The following is a 17,493-nucleotide window of genomic DNA, read 5'->3' as shown; positions in this document are numbered from 1 at the left end:
TTTTTTTTTTTTTTTTTTTTTTTTTTTTTTGAGATATGTCCTGGATTGTAGTTTAGACTGGCCTTGAACTCACTACATTGGCCAGGCTGGCCTTGAATGCATGGAGGTCCTCCTGCCTCAGCCTCCTGATTGTTGGGATTATAGCCTTGTACCATCACGCCCGGCTCAACAAGTCATTTCTAAGCCATTTGGCAGGGTTGCAGTTTCTTAGGCCTCAGTTTCTTGTCTTACAAACAAGCTGACAGGATGTATCGTCCTCCCAGCCCTGCCCACGCACGGGGGAAACTGAGGCCTGGCAGGGTGGTAAGGCCAGACCTCTGAGAGCCACATGTCTTCCTGGGGGACCCCAGGCTGCAGGGTCGTCCTGGGAGCGCATCTGGGAGGTGCGGGCCAGGGCGTCGGGTCCCCGCTGGCCACTGCGAGCACCACCTTCTTCTCTGTCACCCTCTGTAGCGCGCTCCGCACCTGCGGAACAGCTCCGAGGTCAGGCGGGAGACCCTCCTGCCCCGGCCGGGTCCCGCCCGCGACCTCGACTCACCTCCCTGTTGCAGGCGGCATAGACCAGGAAGATGTACGGCCCCTGGGGACAGAGACCGCATCAACGCCCGGACCCCCCAGCCACCCTGTCCCGCCGCCGCCTTGACTGGAGTCATAGCGCCCCCCAGTGGTCACTGGACACAGCAGAGACGCAGCCTAGCCCTGCCGCCAGGGGGCGTGTCTGACCTCCGTCCCTCGGGCCCCAGCCACCCTCAGAGGTGGAGGGGACAGTGAAAGCCCAAGCTCTTGTCATCTGGAAAGAGGGAGCTGCCGACCCCCCTTTCAGGATGTGAGGTGTTGCACGTGAAGGGCTCAGCTCTGCAGCTTCCCGGACCGTTGCAGCAGCTGCGGGGGGGGGCAGGGTGTCCGTTTTCCCTATGTGATGGGCAGGGGCCCTGTGCCCAGGGGTAGGGGACACAGGAATGGGTTTCAAGGTGCAACATGGCCCAGCGGGTGAGATTTGGAGCCTAGGAGGAAAGGGCAGGTCTCGGGCCCTGAGGCCAGGCTGGGGACACAGCGGCACAGGGGCCCCGCCAGGGCTGGGAGCTGGAGCCCACAGTTCCAGTTCCTGCACTGAGACAGATGGCACCTTCACCTGCGGCCCCCAAGAGAGCCCACCCCCAGAGCCCGCCTGTGCCCTCCCTGCAGCCTCGGCTCTGCCCTCCCTCCGGGCTCCTCTCACCCCCATCACCAGAGCAAAGACATCTTTCCAAACTGCTACCCAACTACACCAGCACCCTCCATGGCTCCCAAGCACCCTTGTGATAATGTCCAACCTCTTTGTAACAGCTCTGAAGGTTTCTTACCAGCCTTCCTCTTTCTCCTCATGTTTCCCCCAAAGTTCCCTGTTTGAAACTGTTTTTTTTTTTTTTTTTTTTCTTTTCAGTACTGGGAATTGAACTCAGGGCCCTTGCACTGAGTTACCTCTCAGGCCTTTAGAATTTTTTTATCTTGAGGTAGGGTCTCACTAAACTGCCAAGTTGCCCAGGCTGGCTTCAAATGGGATTCTCCTGCCTCAGCCTCCCAGAGTGCTGGGATCACACTCAGTCCTGAAACATTCTTTGCTCTCTCCCTGTGCAGCCTTCAGGTCTTCACCCTCCAGGATGTTCTCATTCTGCCTCCCCACGAGCGGCTCCCCTGTTCCCACTCTGCCCTGACTGCCCCTGGTCTCCAGCCTCAACTGTACCACACCATGGTAGGTCTGTCTCTCCCTCAGACCGAGACCTGCACAGGTCTGGTTTACCTTGTTTGAGATTCACAGTGAGACTCTCCCCACCAGGTAGGCATGAGTCACAGCTGGTTATAGAAATAACACTTTGTTCTCCATCCACAAAACCCAGCACAGGAAGCCAAAGGAAACAAAGTCACCCCTGAAGAGGGAATGAGGCCGGGCCAGGGCTAGTCTAGTCTCTCCCTGGTCACTGTCCTGGGAGCAGATCCTGTCCAGTTTGGAGAGGGGTCAGGAGAGGCCAGGCCTGGGAGAGTAACAAGGGTACCTGCCTGGGGGCCTCACCCAGAGCAGAGCTGAAGCAGAGGTCATCTGGGGAGGAGGGAGTGGAAGAGCCAGGAAATGCCCAGAGAGGAGACAAAGAAGCTGCAAAGAAAGACAGCCCAAGGGGAAAGGAGGGCGCCGGAGAGCACAGTGAGGGTGCGTAGTCCCCACTGCCACATCTCTGCCCACCTGGGAGCACAGGCAGGACAGGGACCACCGAGACTCACACCATGATGTACAGCCTGGGGCACCCAGCAGAGCTGGAGAGATCACCATGGCAGTGAGAGGCCACTGACCAGTGACTGGTCGGAGAGAACCAGCCAGGGTCACAGGATGTGCACGGCAGTGACACCAGGGACCCCACGAGGTGCAAGAACACGAGGCTGGGAGGTGGCTCAGGATTTGGGGCCCAGTGCTGCTCCCTCCCACTCTGAGCCCTTGGGCAAGTGAGCGCGGGAGGTCTCAGTTTCCCCACTAATGAGACAGACAGGAGACAGAAACAGCCACCGAGCAAGCATCCAGACATCAACAGCGGCTGCCACCACCTCAGCCCTGTCTCCCAAGAGACACAGGGGCTGGGTGATGTCCAGAGCTTGTCCCTGTCCAGCCTGGGTCTTGGGTAGCCCTGCTCTCCAGCCCAAAGAGGGACCCAGGGTGAGCGGAGCTGGGGGAGAGATGCGGGAGCCCAGAGGCAAAGCAGGGGCAGGAGACCTGGTGCTCCCCTCCCTCTGGACCCTCAGCTCCCGGGCCCACACTGCCTGTCCCTATCTGGGACCCTCAGAGCAGGGACCTAGTGGGCCTCGTGTCCGTGGCCCCCGGACGCGGGGCTCCTGAGGTGTTTCCTCACAGTCCCGAGTCCCACTGCTGTCCTTGCCACGGTACGGCCCAGGTCAGCCCTGCAGTGGAACCATGGGCCAGGGCTGGGAGGTACCTGGAGGGAGTTGAGGCCGACGGTGGCGTAGGCCCAGGCTGGGCTAAGGTGCACCAGGATGCCAGCCAGCCAGGTGAGGCCCAGGATGGGCAGCAGGACCAGCACTGGCTTCACCGTGGCCCTGTGGAAGGTGGACAGGGCTGGGTGGAGCATGGGAGGCTCCCGGGGGTCCACACCCCATGCCTGGAAAGGCACACAGTCCCCTGCTCAGGCAGGACTCGGCTGTCACCATCTTGGGCCACTGTCGGTCCCCTTCCCAGATGCCCAGAGGTGCTGTGAAGTCGGCCCCACATCTCCAGCCCTTTCTGAGATTTCAATCTGGAGCACAGCCACAGCCCTAGCACAGTGCCCCGTGGGTGCTCCCCACTTCACCCTGGCCGCAGTCCCAGCCTCACCACATCTGGATGCTGAGCTGCTGCTATAGGCCGGGCTGCGGACTCAGCATGCGTGTGCGGTGGCGGGCACTGGACACGGTGACCATCAGCACGCGGAGCAGGATGCAGGTGTTGGTCTGGAGAGGGGGGTCAGTGGGTGAAAGGACCCGGACCCTGACGTGTCCCTCCCCGGAGCCCCCCGGCTCACAGCCAGCACGAAGGGCACAGGCCCCGCGAAGGCCCAGATGGCATCTGTGTGCACATTGAGCCAGCAGTGTCCTGCGGTTGTGTAGTCAGCAGGGCTTGTGGCCAGGGTGACGGCTACAATGACCACAGGTGCGCCTAGGGAGAAAAGAAGTGGCCTCAGGCTGTGCAACTAACCCTCCTGTACTGAGGATTAAACCCAGGGCTGTTGCACTGAGCTCCATCCCCAGCCCTATTAAAAATTTTTTAAGACAGGGTGTCCCTGAGTTGCCCAGGCTGGGCTAGAACTTGTCATCCTCCTGTCTCAGCCTCCCAGGGTGCTGGGATGAGAGGTGTGTACCACCGCACCTGGTGAAGTCACAACTTCCCTCTCCAGGACCCAGCCCCTGATCCCCAACTGGAGCCCACGTGTCTCCTAACCAAGGAGATCTGGGGAGCAGGGCTGGGCGGGCGTGATCCTGTGGGTGGCCGGGAGCCGTGCAAGCTCGGCAGTGGGGACAGCAGGGACAGAGGGGGGTAGACCCGAGCGGGGTGGGGCCTCACCCCAGCCTGCAGCGTAGTACAGCCGCATCCCGGGGCCAGGGCGCATGCTTACAGCCACCACCTTGCTCCAGAGCAGCAGCCCCTCCACCAGCATCCAGGACACAACCAAGAAGAGGAAGTGCATCGCGGCTGTGACGGCCACACAGGCCACCTGCAGGGAGGGAGGTCCCCATGGAGGCCCTCTCGGAACAGCCCACCCTGCGTCCCACGCCGGGGCGCGGCACTGCCACCCCCACAGGGACAGTGGGGAGATCTCTGCTTGGGCCCTGACTTCACCCTCCAGGGCCTTTCCCCTGGGCCCTGCTCCTCCCCGGCCAAGATGGCAGGGGCGAGGGGACAACCAGAGCAGCCGCAAGCGCTTTCCTGCCCCGCCCCACTGGCTGCCCACCTGGTTGGTTTTTGCCCACTCGCTGGCCATGAGGAAGCCCTCAGCAGAGGCCAGGGAGAAGGTGAGGTTCTTGTGGACTGTGGTCCGCTCCGATTTGGGGGTCCTGGACAGCAGAGGAGTCGGTGTACAAGGACAGCACCACTGATCCCTGTGTCCCCAAAAGGCTCACGCGTTGGGGTGGCGTTTGGGAGGCGCTGCATTCATGGGTGGATTAATACTGGGATTAATATTAATGACGGGTTTGTAGCTGTCGTGCGGTCAGGAGGCTGGGCCCGGCCGGAAGGGGCGGCCACAGGGGCGGAGCCTAGCTGGGAAGGGGGTTGTGGGGGGTTCGTGCCCTCCCCAGCTCCTCCCTTCTCTCTCTGCTTCCTGGCTGCCCTGACGAAGCAACTCCCCGCCCCCCCAGAGATCTTCCTGCCCTGGAGCAGGATACGGATGGAATCCTCTAAAATCCATGAGCCCAGATCAACCCTTAAGTTGTGGGTGGCAGGTACGAATCACGTCCCTGCGATGAGAAAGGGACCGAGACCCCAAAGTGTGGCTGCAGGCGGCCCGGCACGCCCCAAGGGCAGGCCTCCCTGCGCAGTCACTGTGGCCAGGCAGACAGACACTGGCGGAGGAGCTGTGGAGGCCCAAAAGGAGCGGCCCAGGGCCCAGGCACTGGGAGCTGTCCTCACCCGGCCACAAGGAAGAGCGAGAAGGTGGTGGCGAGGGCGCAGAAGGACACGCCGCAGCCCACGAACGAGAGAGTCCTCAGCAGCGACTCCTCCTCGGGGCCTCTCTGCGGGGAGGGACAGAGACCTGTCACCCACTCCCACCTAGACCGGACCCCTCTCCTGCTGTGTGGGAACGCAGGGGTTGAGGGCCACCAGCCGGCAGGGCCGGGCCTGCACAGCACACAGCAGGGGTTTGGTTAATGGGCACCGGCCCTACCTCCCCTGATCCCGCAGAAGTGGAGTCACCCCTATGCCACAGGGAGGAGGTCCCCTAGGGCAGTAAGTGTCACAGGGGAGTGTGGAACCACCACTAAAAATGGGGCTGGGCCGGGCCACTATATCGTGGAGACGTCCAAGCTCTTGTCTTCACAGGAAAAATCGTTTAATAATGTTTTGGTAATCTCGGCCTTCCAGATTCTGGTCTCATCTCACCTGACCCCTTAGCAGCTGACCCAAGTCCCTCTGGAGCTCCAGCAAGCACCCCTAGACCTGGCGTCCCCCTGGCGTCCCCCTGGCGTCCGCCCCCCCATCTGTCAGCACTGGCGCCCCTGGGGGCTCTCTTACTTGCAGTCTTCTCTCACTTCTGGCCTCACCCGGACAGAGCTTCAGCCCTGGCTGAGATCCCTGCAGAACGCCAGACCGTGGGCCCCAGGCTCTTTGGGATGCCACGTGCCACCCAACCCGTCGCCGACTGTGCCCTCTCAGAGGCCCAGGCCTTGGTCCCTGACCTGCCCTTCTCTGTCTGTCCAGTGTGGGGACTTGTGTGACCGGTCTGCTGTTCCTGTCCCACCGCCTCGCCTTTATGCAGAGCGGCCCTCTGTTTGGGGTGTCTTCCCTCGGCCTTTTGTCTCACGCCTGCTCATCCTGTAAGAGCCGGTAAGTCCCTCTCAGCTGGACATCATACAGCTGTGGCAGGATGGCGAAGTTGGTGCTGTGGTTGCAGAAGCAGGCAGCTGAGTCCTGGTACAGGGCGAGCACGGAGCAGCCGGTAGTGGCCCAGGATCCCCCTGTCTCTGGGCTTGGGGGCGGGAGGAAGCAGAAGGCCATGGCAGCGGCAGGTAGGGGTGGCTTCACCCAGCGCTTGGGCTCACTGCTGCTCTGCCTGTCACCAGTGGTGTGACACTGACCAGGCGGCACTGCCCTGCTGTGGGCCTCAGTTTCCCATCTGTCAAATGCACTTTCCCTTCTCAGGGACGGCAGGAGGAGCAGCTGACGCCAATGACCACCTTTCTTGCTGACACTGGTGACTAAGTGGCTGTGACTCCCTCAGCTAAAGACCAGGCCAAGGAGCTGGGCCAACTCCTGGGCCCTTCAATGGCCAGACCCTGGCCTCACATAGGCTCAAAATCAAGTCCCATTTCATGGATGAGTCCCCTCTTAGGCATCTCACAGTGACCATCGCCTCCCTTGCATACCTCTGGGGACAAGGAGCTCACTACTTTTGGGTAACACATTCCCCTGCTCAGCTTGTCCTGTAGCCAGGTGAGCCCTGGAATCACCCTGGCACAGCTGTGTCTGGAGGTCAAACACTTGCCTGAATCCTGCCTTGTGTGAGGAGAGTTGATATCTTAAAAAAAAAAAAAAAAACCAAACTGCCTTATTTCAATAACCTGGAAATGGAAACTCACCTTGTACTGAAGTTCCAGAAAGCACAGACAGGCTTCACCAACTTCCTGGGGAAGGCCTAGGGAAGAAATAAGGACAGGGCAGGGGCATGAGTGTGCAGGGCACAGGGAAGGGGGTGAGGAAGGGGCTGGAGGTAAATGCAGGTAGGAGCAGGAGGCAAGGCAACGTGGGCACATGCTCATTCTAGCATTGTGTGCAGGACAGAAGAACTAGGACCAAGGACACGGCCATGGACTGGGAGCCATTAACTACCACACAACCGAACGCCTACAATCCCAGCACTCCAGAGGCTGAGGCAGGAGGATGGCCAGGAGTCAAGGCCAGCCTGGGCTACATGGTGACACCAGCCATGCCAAGCCAAACTAAATAGAACACTACCCAACTCTTCCCTCCTGGGGATGCCCTGCATCTGGTGAGACTGACTTGGGGCCTCTGTCTACTGATACACAAAGAGCACCATGTTTCATTGTTCAGTAAAGAGAGGAGCATACTGTGATGCACAGTTGAGAGCTAAGGTTCATGTAGCTGTGCGCACGCGCACACACACACACACACACACACACACACACACTCTCACGGTCTCTGAGCAAATACAGCTCGCCTGATGGGATATAATGAACACATCAGCTGTTTTTGTAATTAAACAAGGACAACAAGGCGATCGATTTTATACGCTGGCACCAGCAATGAGGAGACATCAGGAGGCCCATGGTACAAGTCCCAGCCCGGGTAGCAGCCTAAGCTTGGGACTTAGGTCATTTGTCCCGACTGGGGAAAGCAACAGAAATGGAACTTTCTGGTGTTTGCCAGTCACTTGCAGGCCCTGTAGTGTAACTGATTACCATAGCAATCTAGGAGAAAAGTGTACGTTTGTGTAACTTCCGGTGAGGAAACTGAAGCACTGGGTGGTGTGGCCTGCTGCAGATCACAGAGCTTGGAGCTGAGCCTGCACCCCAGACTGGTCACTCCATGTTCCTCCTTCCACCCCGACCACGTCTCCAGGGAACGTATCCTTTCTCAGGTTGGCTAAAGTATCCTATATATTCATTCATTCGTAATATTTTTCCTTGCTGGATGTGGCAGTACCTGCCTGCTATTCCAATATTCTCGAAGGCCGAGACAGGAGGATTGCAAGTTCAAGCCCAGCCTGGGTAACTCAGCAACTTCAAATAAAAAGGGCTGGGATGTAGCTCAGTGCCAAGGTCCTGAGTTCAATCCTCAGTACTGTTAAAAAAAAAAAAATCCTGGGTCTCAGGTACCAGATTAGGTGACAGGACACAAACAAGCCCATCCCTAGAGTCTTAAAAAGGGATAATTACTACACCTCTGGTGGCACTTTCAAGGATATAATCTGGAACACAAATGTAGCTTTACATTCCACAGTCCCCAGGACTCCAAACCAGGAAGTGGTCTCCAGACTAAGAACGGATTAGGAGTAAGGAGGGTCGCAGGGCTGGGTGGGGGCAGTTGGCACAAAGTCTTGCAGGTTCTTGAAGTTCCTCAGACCACTCCTGGGCGGGGCCGCACACGCCAGGACAGAGCAGCAAGCGACAGGCTAGCAAAGGACACCCATGGCTGAGTCAATGCAGAAGACACCAGCAGGGGTGCGGAAAGAGCAAGAGCCTCAGCTCTGTGAAAGGAAGGACACATTGGCAGTGGTTGTTTTTACCAAAATGGCGCCAAAGGCTAAGAAGGAAGCTCCTGCCCCCAAAAGAGCCAAAGCAAAGGCTGTGAAGGCCAAGAAGTCAGTGTTGAGAGGCGTCCATAGCCTCAAAGGAGACCTTCATGTCACCCCTCTTCAGGAGGCCAAGGCACTGCGGTCTTGGAAGCAGCCCATGTCCCTGGAGGGGTGGCCCCTGGAGGGACATGTGGGCCTCACGAGGAAGACCACAGACAGCAGCCCTGTTGCGTTCATCGTGGATGTCAAGGCCAACGTGCTTCGAGCACACAGGCTGAGTGAGCAGCGGCTCTGTGACATGGATGAGGCCCAGCTCAACACCTGACCAGGCCTGATGGACAGAAGGAGTGGATCTGGCCACTCCTGACCATGATATCCAGAATGCTGCCAAAGAACAAGGATCATCTAATCTGACTTCAGCTGGCTAATTCCAAATGCACACTTTTTTTTTATCATTAAAGAGAGAAGCCGGGTGTGGTGGTGCACGCCTGTAATCCCAGCACTCAGGAAGCTGAGGCAGGAGGATCGCTGTGAGTTCGAGATCAGTCTGGGCTACATAGTGAGTTCCAGGTCAGTCTCAACTACATAGTGAGACCCTGCCTCAACCCCCCCCCAAAAAAAAAGAAGAGAGATATTTTGTAGTGTTACGTGCCCCAAAAAAGACCACAGGCATCGAAATGTTCACAGTGCTTATCTCTGGGTAATAGGATTTTTGTCTTCTTTATCCCTTTCTGTATTTTCCAAATCTCCCAGGGAGTTATGCAATTTATTTTTCTTTATAAAGTATTTGAAATCGTATTTTGAATGGGTAAATGAATCTCAAAGTGAGTCCTTCGAGGGTGGTCAGCAGGCTTGCAGGAGCGCAGCTGAGTTTGGAGGGGGACATCCTGGGCTCTACCGTGTCCATCCCCAACCTTTTTGGCACCATGGACTGCATTCATGGAAAACAATTTTTCCACAGACAGTGGGTGGTAGCCGTGGGGTGGTTTCAGGATTAGATTCTCACAAGGAACTTGGGCAACCCAGATCCCTCGCATGTGCAGTTCACAGTGGGGTTTGCACTCCTGTGAGAGTCTAACGCCGCTCCTGATCTGCAGTAGGTGAGGCGGGTGGTGAGAGTGGCTGTAAAGAAGCAGGTGATGCTTCACTTGCTCACCTCCACTCACCTTCTGCTGTGCAGCCTGATTCCTAATAGGCCATAGACCAAAACTAGCTGGGCTTGGGGTCCCTGCTCTATGGCATGGTAGGGTAACTGTGGTGGACAACAGTTATATTTGAAAGTAGTTAGCAGAGAGGATTCTGAATGTTCAAATGACAAATAATGGAGGCGTTGAATGTCACCCACCCCAATTTGATCGCTGCACACAGCGCGCATTGTACTAAAGCAGGACACTGTACCTCATAAGCACGCTCAATGATTACATGTCCATTAAAAGTAAAAACAGCCGGGCGTGGTGGCGCACGCCTGTAATCCCAGCACTCGGGAGGCTGAGGCAAGAGGATCACTCTGAGTTCGAGACCAGCCTGAGCTACACAGTGAGTTCCAGGTCAGTCTCAACTACATAGTGAGACCCTGTCTCAAAAAAACAAAAACAAAAACATAATAAAAGTAAAAATACATTAAAAGTTAGTCTTTTGAAAATAAACAAGTGGTAAACTTCTTTCTAGACTGGTCAAGAATGAAAAAGAAAAATCACTATAGATGTTAAACAAATAATTGAGTAACATTATGAACAACTTTATGCTAGAAACTGGACAATCTACACGAAACAGAAATTCTTTGTCAGGCACACCTTTCCAAACCATTTCAAGAAGAAATAAAGCACCCAAATAACCCGTATCATTTAAAGAGCTACAATTCACAACTTGAGGCCTTCCTGCTAAGAAAATGCTAGGCCTGGATGACTTCACCGAAGCCTACTGAACATTTGCAGAGGGGGAGAGAACTGTTCCCAGCTTGCTGCATGAGACCAGCATTAATCTGACAGCAAAAGCGGAGGGGGAGATTACAAGAAAACTACAGAAAAAAAGAGAATAAATTGGACTTCTGAGATTTGGTGTCCAGATACTGGAATACAGAAGTGTGAGGAAGAAAGGCAGGAAGTGGGTCCCCAGGAGCTAGCAAGAATTTGCAGTGAGAACTGAAGTCCACAGGGACAGTAGAGAGACTTCAGTGAAGAAGGAGGTGACAACCTGCCTCGTATGTGGGAAGGGTGACTTCAGCCTGCAGACACACGGTGACTACTAGCAACCCCAGAGGCCTCCACAGAGAAATGCACTAGTGGAACGGAGCAGTGGATGCAGCAGACAGCAGTGGCTGGTGAGTTATTTTGGTTCATCCATCCCCCAGGAGAGGGTGATCTGCTGGTGGTCATCTTGGAGAAGGCCCAGCTGAGCTCAGAACTCAAAGTAGCTGCAGGCTGGCTACACTGGAGTAAGGAGTAACTGAGTTCAGGCTGGCAGGAGGCACATAGCGTGTTGTAGGCTAAACAAAACCTGTTTTAGCCTCACAGCCAGAAACCAGCCTGAGCTTTAGAACTAAAGGTGCGGGCTTGCTGGGATTATCCACTATTCTGCCATAAATCTACAGCTGGCTTGTTGGGATTAATCAACATGGATCTGGACTCTGTCTACACACTTTGTCTAATAGTGACAGCAGAGACATGCCTTGAAGTAGACTTTTTTCCTCTTATTTCCTTTCATTTTTTTCTTGATTGTTTTCTCTTGTTTTTATACAAGTGTGAACATTGAGTGGGTTTTTTTTTTGTTCTATTCTGTTCTTGTTTTCCCTCTTTTCCTCCTGCCCTCACCAGTTTCCTGGTTTGCAGAATCTTCCTTTATTTCCCAGCCTTGCTTCTAATGAGCTCCTCTTCTTCTGTTTTTCTATTTCTTCCCCCTAACGCCCTTTAAATTTTCTCTCTGAGGGTAAAATTGCCATACTGAGGGCATATTTACCATATACAAGTTTCAGGTTTGTTTTAGAGTTTATTATAGAACCACACATCTAGTTCGTACAAGTAAAGGTGGCAACTTCATTTTCTAGGCTGTATTTGATGCTACCATTGTTGGTGACTGTACCACTTTAGCAAAGGTGACATAGTTGCTCTAATCCGTTGTTTTTCCTAGTGTGCCAAGACTGAGATTGCCTATGAGTCATAAACAATACCATACACCAGTGCCAAAGAACCAGGAGTTAGGCCAGATAGGCAGCAACTTCTCATCCTGAATAAATTGAAGAGGTAGGATCCTGCAGCAGACTCAAAACCCCAAAGTCAGCAACACCTGGAAAACATCTCTGAGTAGTCAAGGCACTAGATTTAATAACCAAATTCAGTAGCTGGATACAAAGTGAACACTCAAAAATCAGTAGCATTTCTGTACACAAATACAAACTCACTGATAGAGAAATTAGGGAAACCACATCTCTCACAATAGAATCCAAAAAAATGAAATACCTAGGAATCAGTCTAACACATAAAGTAAAAGACATTTACATGGTAAAGTGCAATACTCAAAAAGGAGATTGGACAGCATATCAGAAAATGGAAAGGTAGTAAGAACCAATATAGTGAAAATAGCCATAACTTCAAAATTGTTATACCAATTTAATGTACTCCCAATCAAAAGTCCAATAGCATACCTCACAGAACAGGAGAAAATAATCCTAAAATTAATTTGGAACCAGAGAGACACAGAATAGCAAAAGCAACTCTGCGCAACAAAGGTAGGGCAGGGGGCATTACAATCCCTGACTTGAAATTATTCTACAAATCTATTGTGATAAAAACAGCAAGATAATGGCAAATAAAAAAGACCTGAGGATCAGTCGAACAGATTAGAAGATGCAGAAACAACCCCAAACATACTCAGCCACCTTACTGTTGACAAAGGAGCTAAACACCTTCACCGGAAAAAAGATAGCCTCTTTAATAAATGGTGCCAAAAAATTGGCTTTCCACATACTGAAGATTTAAACTAGATCCATATCTTTCACCAGGCAGTAAATTCAAATAGAAATAGATCAAAGATCTAAATACTAAAGCAGAGCCAGGTGTGGTGGTGCAGACCTGATATTCTAGCATTTTGTAGGCTGAGGCAGGAAGATTGCCAAGAGTTTGAGGCCAGTCTGGGCTACATAGTGAGTTTAGGGCCATCCTGAACTACAAAGGGAGACCCTGCCTCAAACAAACAAATGAAAAACAAATTAAAACAGAAACACTAAATCTGCTGGAAGAGAGAACAGGTAGAACTTCTGAAGACACCGCTGTAGGCAAAAACTTAATGAACAAAACCCAGATCGCACAGGAACTATTACAAAGAATCAACAACTAGGATCTCATCTTATTAAAAAGCTTTTGCCATTAAAAGAAACCAACAAAGTGAAGAGACAACCTACAGTGTGGAAAAAAAATTTTGCCAGCTGTTCCTCAGAAAAAATGCTACTATCTAGAATATATAAAGAACTAAAAAAAATCAGATCTCCCCCAATTTAAAGACCCAATCAAAAATTGGGCATCTGAAATGAATAGACATTTCTCAAATGAAAAATTAGAAACAGCAAATAAATATATGAAAAAGTGTTCAACATTTGAGAGATGCAAATTAAAACAATCCTGAGATTCCATTTCACTCCAGAAAGAATGGCTATTATCAAGAAATCAGTTGCTGGACCTGGTGGTGCACACCTGTAATCCCAGCACTCAGGAGGCTGGGGGTGTCACTGTGAGTTTGCGGGCAGTCACAGCTACACAGTAAGTCCAAGGCCAGCTTGAACTACATAGTGAGACCCTGTTTCAAAATTTGAAAAAATCAGCCAATAACAAATCCTGGAGAGGCTGTGGGGGAAAAAGGAACCCTTCTCCACTACTGGTGGGAGTGCAGATGATGCGACCACTGCGGAGATCAGTGTGGAGACTCCGCAAAAAACTAAAACTAGACCCAGCTATTCCCCTTCTTGATCTTCCTGAAAGAGATAAAAGCAGCACTCCACAGAGATATATGCACACCCATGGTTATTATAGCAGCACAGTTCGTAACAGCTAAAGCTTGGAAACAGCCCAAAGGCCCATCAACTCATGAATGGATAAAGATGTGTTTGCTTTTTTTAATACAGTGGAGCACTCCTCTGTCATAAAGAAAGACGAGCTTGAGACATTTCCAGCTCAATGGAGGAAGCCTGAGACCACAGTCTTAAGTGAAATGAACGGGACACGTGTGTTTGAATACTGCATCGTTTCTCTGGCGTGAGAAAGTGAAAGTGGAAGTAAGGACCAAAATGTATAACAGACTCTGGGAAATGGGAGGAAAAGATTCAGATGAAAAGGGCAACAAGGGAGGGGGGCGGGGCAAAGGAAAGAAAGGACAAGAAACAAAGAGTAACAGGAAAAGATGGAATCAAAGCTTTTGTAAATAAGGAGGGGAAGGTGGGTCGAAGAGAGGGAATGGGAAAAAAAGAAGCGAGATACATCGTGCACAGGTACAAATTCCCAGTGATGAATGTTATCATTATGCACATCTAAAATGTACCAGGTGGGCCGAGGATTTAGCTCAGTGGGTCCCACCGCCTGAAGTCCTGAGTTCGATCCCCGGTGCCAAAAACTAAACTAAACTAAAATAAAATGTACCAAAAAATGTTTTGCTTGGATAAAAGGACTTGTATCCAAACTATCTAAAGAAATCTTACAACTTGAAAATGGGACAAAAAAATAATCGGGCAAAGATTTGAACATACATTTAGCAAAAGAAGGTACATACACGTCCACAGGGGATACAAAGATGCTTGACATCGCTGGTCTTTCCTCAAAGACTTTCAGCCCCAATGAGACGTCAGTGTGTCACCAGCCTAGTGAATGACACTAGGAAGACTGCCAAGATGTCGCAAAGATACAGAGCAACTGGAACTCTCGTGTACTGTGCTGGTGGGATGGAAATGGTGCAACCACCAAGGAAAACAGGCTACCCCACCTTTTAGAGGTTAAAATGCACTTATGATGCAACCCACCAGGTCCCATGCCAGGAACTCACCAATAGGAAAAAGTCATATGTCCACAGAATGGCTTGAATATGAGTGCACATAGCAGATGTATTAACAATAGCCCAAACTGAAAACAACTAAAATCTCCATCAACAGATGAAAGGAATAACAAAGGATGGTAATCCACACAATGGAATACTACACAGCACAGAAAAGGAAACAAACCACCTGACAGCTTTCTATGCTTTAGCCGGTGGCCAGGGCCATCAGTTTTCATGAGTTCCACCGGCCTGGAATGAAATCCTTGCTCCTGCCACTTAAAACTGGGCTCAATGACATTGCGTCTCCCAAAGGCAACAGGGAGCAGGTAGTGGGATAGTTAAATGTGTGCTGTTTATTTGAGGCTTAGGGCTACCGAGGGCTCCGGTATAAAATAAGTGAGCAAGATGCCACCTCCCTTCCTGTTCCTGTAAGGACAGAGAGGGTGGCTGCAAGTGTTTTTCCTGACGTTTAGACGTTGGTTGTGCACCACACACACAGTACTGGGGTGGCAGGGGCACTGTTACTCAGGAGCCCCCAGTACCTGGGCCTGGTGCTGCAGGTGGAAGGTCACGGCAGTGCTGACTGGCCCGGCAGCGTCCCACACCTCGGAGGAGAGGATGGCTGAGCCCACCTGTGTGCTCAGGAACCTGCAGGGAGGGCAGGGCCACTGAGGGCTGCTGTGAGGGCACCAGCCCTGTGGTGCAGACGACACCTTCTACACTTAAACACGGCACTCAGGGCACTGGGCGCCCGTCCTGCCTTGGGGACTTGCCAGTGGCCCTGTCCCCTCCGAGTCTCAGGGCTGAAGCCAGGGCCCTGGGTGGGGTGAGCCGTGTCCCACCAGCCTCCCTCTCTGCCCGTCCAGCACGGGGGTGGCCAGGGAGGGGCCTCGGGCCTTGCTCACTGACTGGGTGGGTCTCTTCCTCCCTCACCTCTGCAGCCTGCTCGCCTCCTCTGGGGTGGCCAGGAACTGCCCAGGCAGGCATCTGCGCTCCTTGTCCCCCATCCCCAGTGAAAGGGAAATGCCTTCTGACACGAGGTGCCTGTCACTTGCCAATGGGAGCACATGCCGGTGGCAGGCCACATGCACCCCAACTCCGACTCAGTGCTAACCCTATACCAGGTACCCGATTTTCGATTAAAGAGAGAATAGGGGAGGGAGGGGAAGGAGGGGACAGCACACCCTGGTGGACACCTGCACGTGCTGGGCAAGTCACCAAGTCAGCAGTAACTCCTCTCCCTTGTGTCACCAAGGCTAGTGTGAGAACCCCCTTCTCCAGGCTAGAAAACTGATGTTCTGTGCCAGCCTGCCATAGTGTCTGGGATCTCCAATTTGGCTTGCATGCAGCCTTTGACGGGACACTCACTCTCTGTCCTGGTGACAGGACCATCCCACCAGGTAGTGCCATCTCCATCCCCCACAGCTCAGGCCCAATTCTGTCCTGAGGTGACACAGTGCCACACCTGAGCCTTCAGCCCCAGAGATCTGTGGCCCATGTCCACAGATGGACCGGGGTGAGGACCCGGATGAGGACTCCAACAGCCTCTCCAGTCGATGGCGTCTTTCTCGTACTCCAAGGCCCTCAGCAGGTTCTTGGACATGGGAAAGCCCTTCCTATTTCATGGCTCTTACGTCTGAACCATACACACACACATACATGACTGTTCAGGTAGATTCAACTTAGAAACTAGACAAAGAGGAGCTTCTTTCTTCCAAGGGATGGGGAGATAGAGAAACGCTGCTGAATCACCCACAGTGACACAAGCCAGGCGCCGGGCCAGGACCAGAGCCCAGAGCCCAGGCCCCCGGCCAGCTCTGCGCCTCACCTTGGGGATGGACAGCCACACACCAGCCAACTGCTCTTCCAGGACCAGGCTGATCACAGACATGATGCCCCGGCCCAGCTGCTCCCAGGGCCCCTCCAAAGGCTCTGGCTCCCCAGCGCCAAGGGCTGACGCCCTCTTCAGGAAGCACAGGACAGCCAGCAGCGCTGCAGGGCCCAGCGTGGGCTCCTGTACCAGCACTCTCTCCAGGATGCTCAGGAAGCTGCAGGCCTTGTCCAGGGACAGCGGCCCAGGGGCTTCAGAGAGGGGGTCTGACAGGAGCTGTGGGTAGAGGAGCCACTGACTGGCTGGGGCCACCCCAGCTCTGCCAGGGTCTCCTTGGTGGGTGCAGGTGAAACTTGTCACAAGCTCCTAGTTCTCAAGGGCTCCAAGACAGGGAGCATGAACAGCCTCAGTTCCTGCAGATACATCAGGCCCGTGTCCCCTCTGCGGGGAGGACACAGGCACACTGGGGAGACCCCTAGTGGCCCCAGAACCTCCGGGATCCTGGGAAGGGCTCACCACAGTGTCCTCGGCCAGTGCATTGACTCTGCTGATCACATCTTGGCCGGGCCACGACTGGACGTCCTGCAGCTGCCAGTAGGTCTCTGTAGAGAGGTAGATGCCAGCCTGCTCAGCGACCCCATCCCCATCATGTGATGCCCAGGGGAGGAAAACCACAGCCACAGCCGGAGCCTTGTACACAGTGTGCTAGATGGAGAAACTGAGGCACCAGCAGCAGAATCACATGCCCAAGGTCGCTGTGCTGGAATCCAGCCCCAGGTCTGTGCGGCTCCACTGCCCTGTGGCCCAGATTCTGTGTGGGCCCTGAAGCTCAGCGCTGTTAAATCCCCCGACTCTGCCAACAGCTGGCTCCTCAGTTGTACGCCTTCCCCTCAGCAGAGCCCAGGGCACAGCCCCCCGCCTTTCCTGTAGCAGCAGAGGTAGCGTCGCTGCTGTCCGCAGAACTCAGGGCCCTCGCTGCCCTCGATGCCGCCGCCGGGACCCGGGTTCCATGCCGGGCAATCGTCTGAGGGAATCGGCAGGGCAGGGGGTGGGTCAAGGTCGCACAAGGCTCGAGTGGTCATGTGACCCACCAGCCTTGGGGGCCCGGAAGGCGCGGGCACACCCGTGGCCAGCGGCAACTCACTGCCAGGCTACCAC

At 53.8% G+C, this 17,493-nt stretch overlaps 2 protein-coding genes across 6 annotated transcripts in view; both read right to left on the bottom strand.

Moving 5' to 3' along the window:
- The window catches only part of LOC104854872 (adhesion G-protein coupled receptor D1-like), a 6,116-nt gene extending 2,675 nt beyond the window's left edge, over nucleotides 1-3,441 (bottom strand). For 2 of the 5 annotated variants that reach the window (XM_033758969.1, XM_033758971.1), the window contains exons 1-3: nucleotides 2,961-3,441; nucleotides 539-580; nucleotides 316-465 (exon numbers count right to left, since the gene is read on the bottom strand). In XM_033758969.1, coding sequence (XP_033614860.1) covers nucleotides 316-465; nucleotides 539-580; nucleotides 2,961-3,113 — 345 coding nt within the window. In that variant the 5' untranslated portion in view covers nucleotides 3,114-3,441. Of the gene's footprint in view, nucleotides 1-315; nucleotides 466-538; nucleotides 670-723; nucleotides 807-2,960 lie in introns of those variants that run through there. The other 3 variants (XM_033758970.1, XM_010613513.1, XM_010613512.2) reach the window with 3 other exon arrangements.
- A 2,623-nt stretch (nucleotides 3,442-6,064) lies between these two features.
- On the bottom strand, nucleotides 6,065-17,417 carry LOC104854874. The gene is made up of 7 exons (XM_033758987.1): nucleotides 17,245-17,417; nucleotides 17,078-17,132; nucleotides 16,852-17,025; nucleotides 16,333-16,611; nucleotides 15,047-15,152; nucleotides 6,814-6,869; nucleotides 6,065-6,203 (listed from the first exon to the last, which is right to left on the bottom strand). Exons 1-7 carry the CDS (start codon nucleotides 17,415-17,417, stop codon nucleotides 6,084-6,086), a joined length of 963 nt encoding a protein of 320 aa, XP_033614878.1. The 3' UTR covers nucleotides 6,065-6,083.
- Nucleotides 17,418-17,493: the final 76 nt, after the last annotated feature.

Source organism: Fukomys damarensis, unplaced genomic scaffold, assembly GCF_012274545.1.
Source record: "Fukomys damarensis isolate Sample0158 unplaced genomic scaffold, DMR_v1.0_HiC HiC_scaffold_36, whole genome shotgun sequence".
In the NCBI taxonomy this organism is placed as follows: domain Eukaryota; kingdom Metazoa; phylum Chordata; class Mammalia; order Rodentia; family Bathyergidae; genus Fukomys; species Fukomys damarensis.
This window is presented reverse-complemented; position numbering and strand designations above follow the sequence as displayed.

Bases quoted from the DNA above. Each gene is read 5' to 3' on its own strand.
- LOC104854874 (XM_033758987.1), bottom strand. From the start codon at position 17,417: ATGACCACTCGAGCCTTGTGCGACCTTGACCCACCCCCTGCCCTGCCG. The intron at 17,026-17,077 runs GTGATTCTGCTG...ACTGTGTACAAG, and splicing joins AGCACAGCGACCTTGGGCAT to GCTCCGGCTGTGGCTGTGGT. The intron at 15,153-16,332 runs GTGAGGCGCAGA...CCCTCCCTGCAG, and splicing joins TGTGGCTGTCCATCCCCAAG to GTTCCTGAGCACACAGGTGG.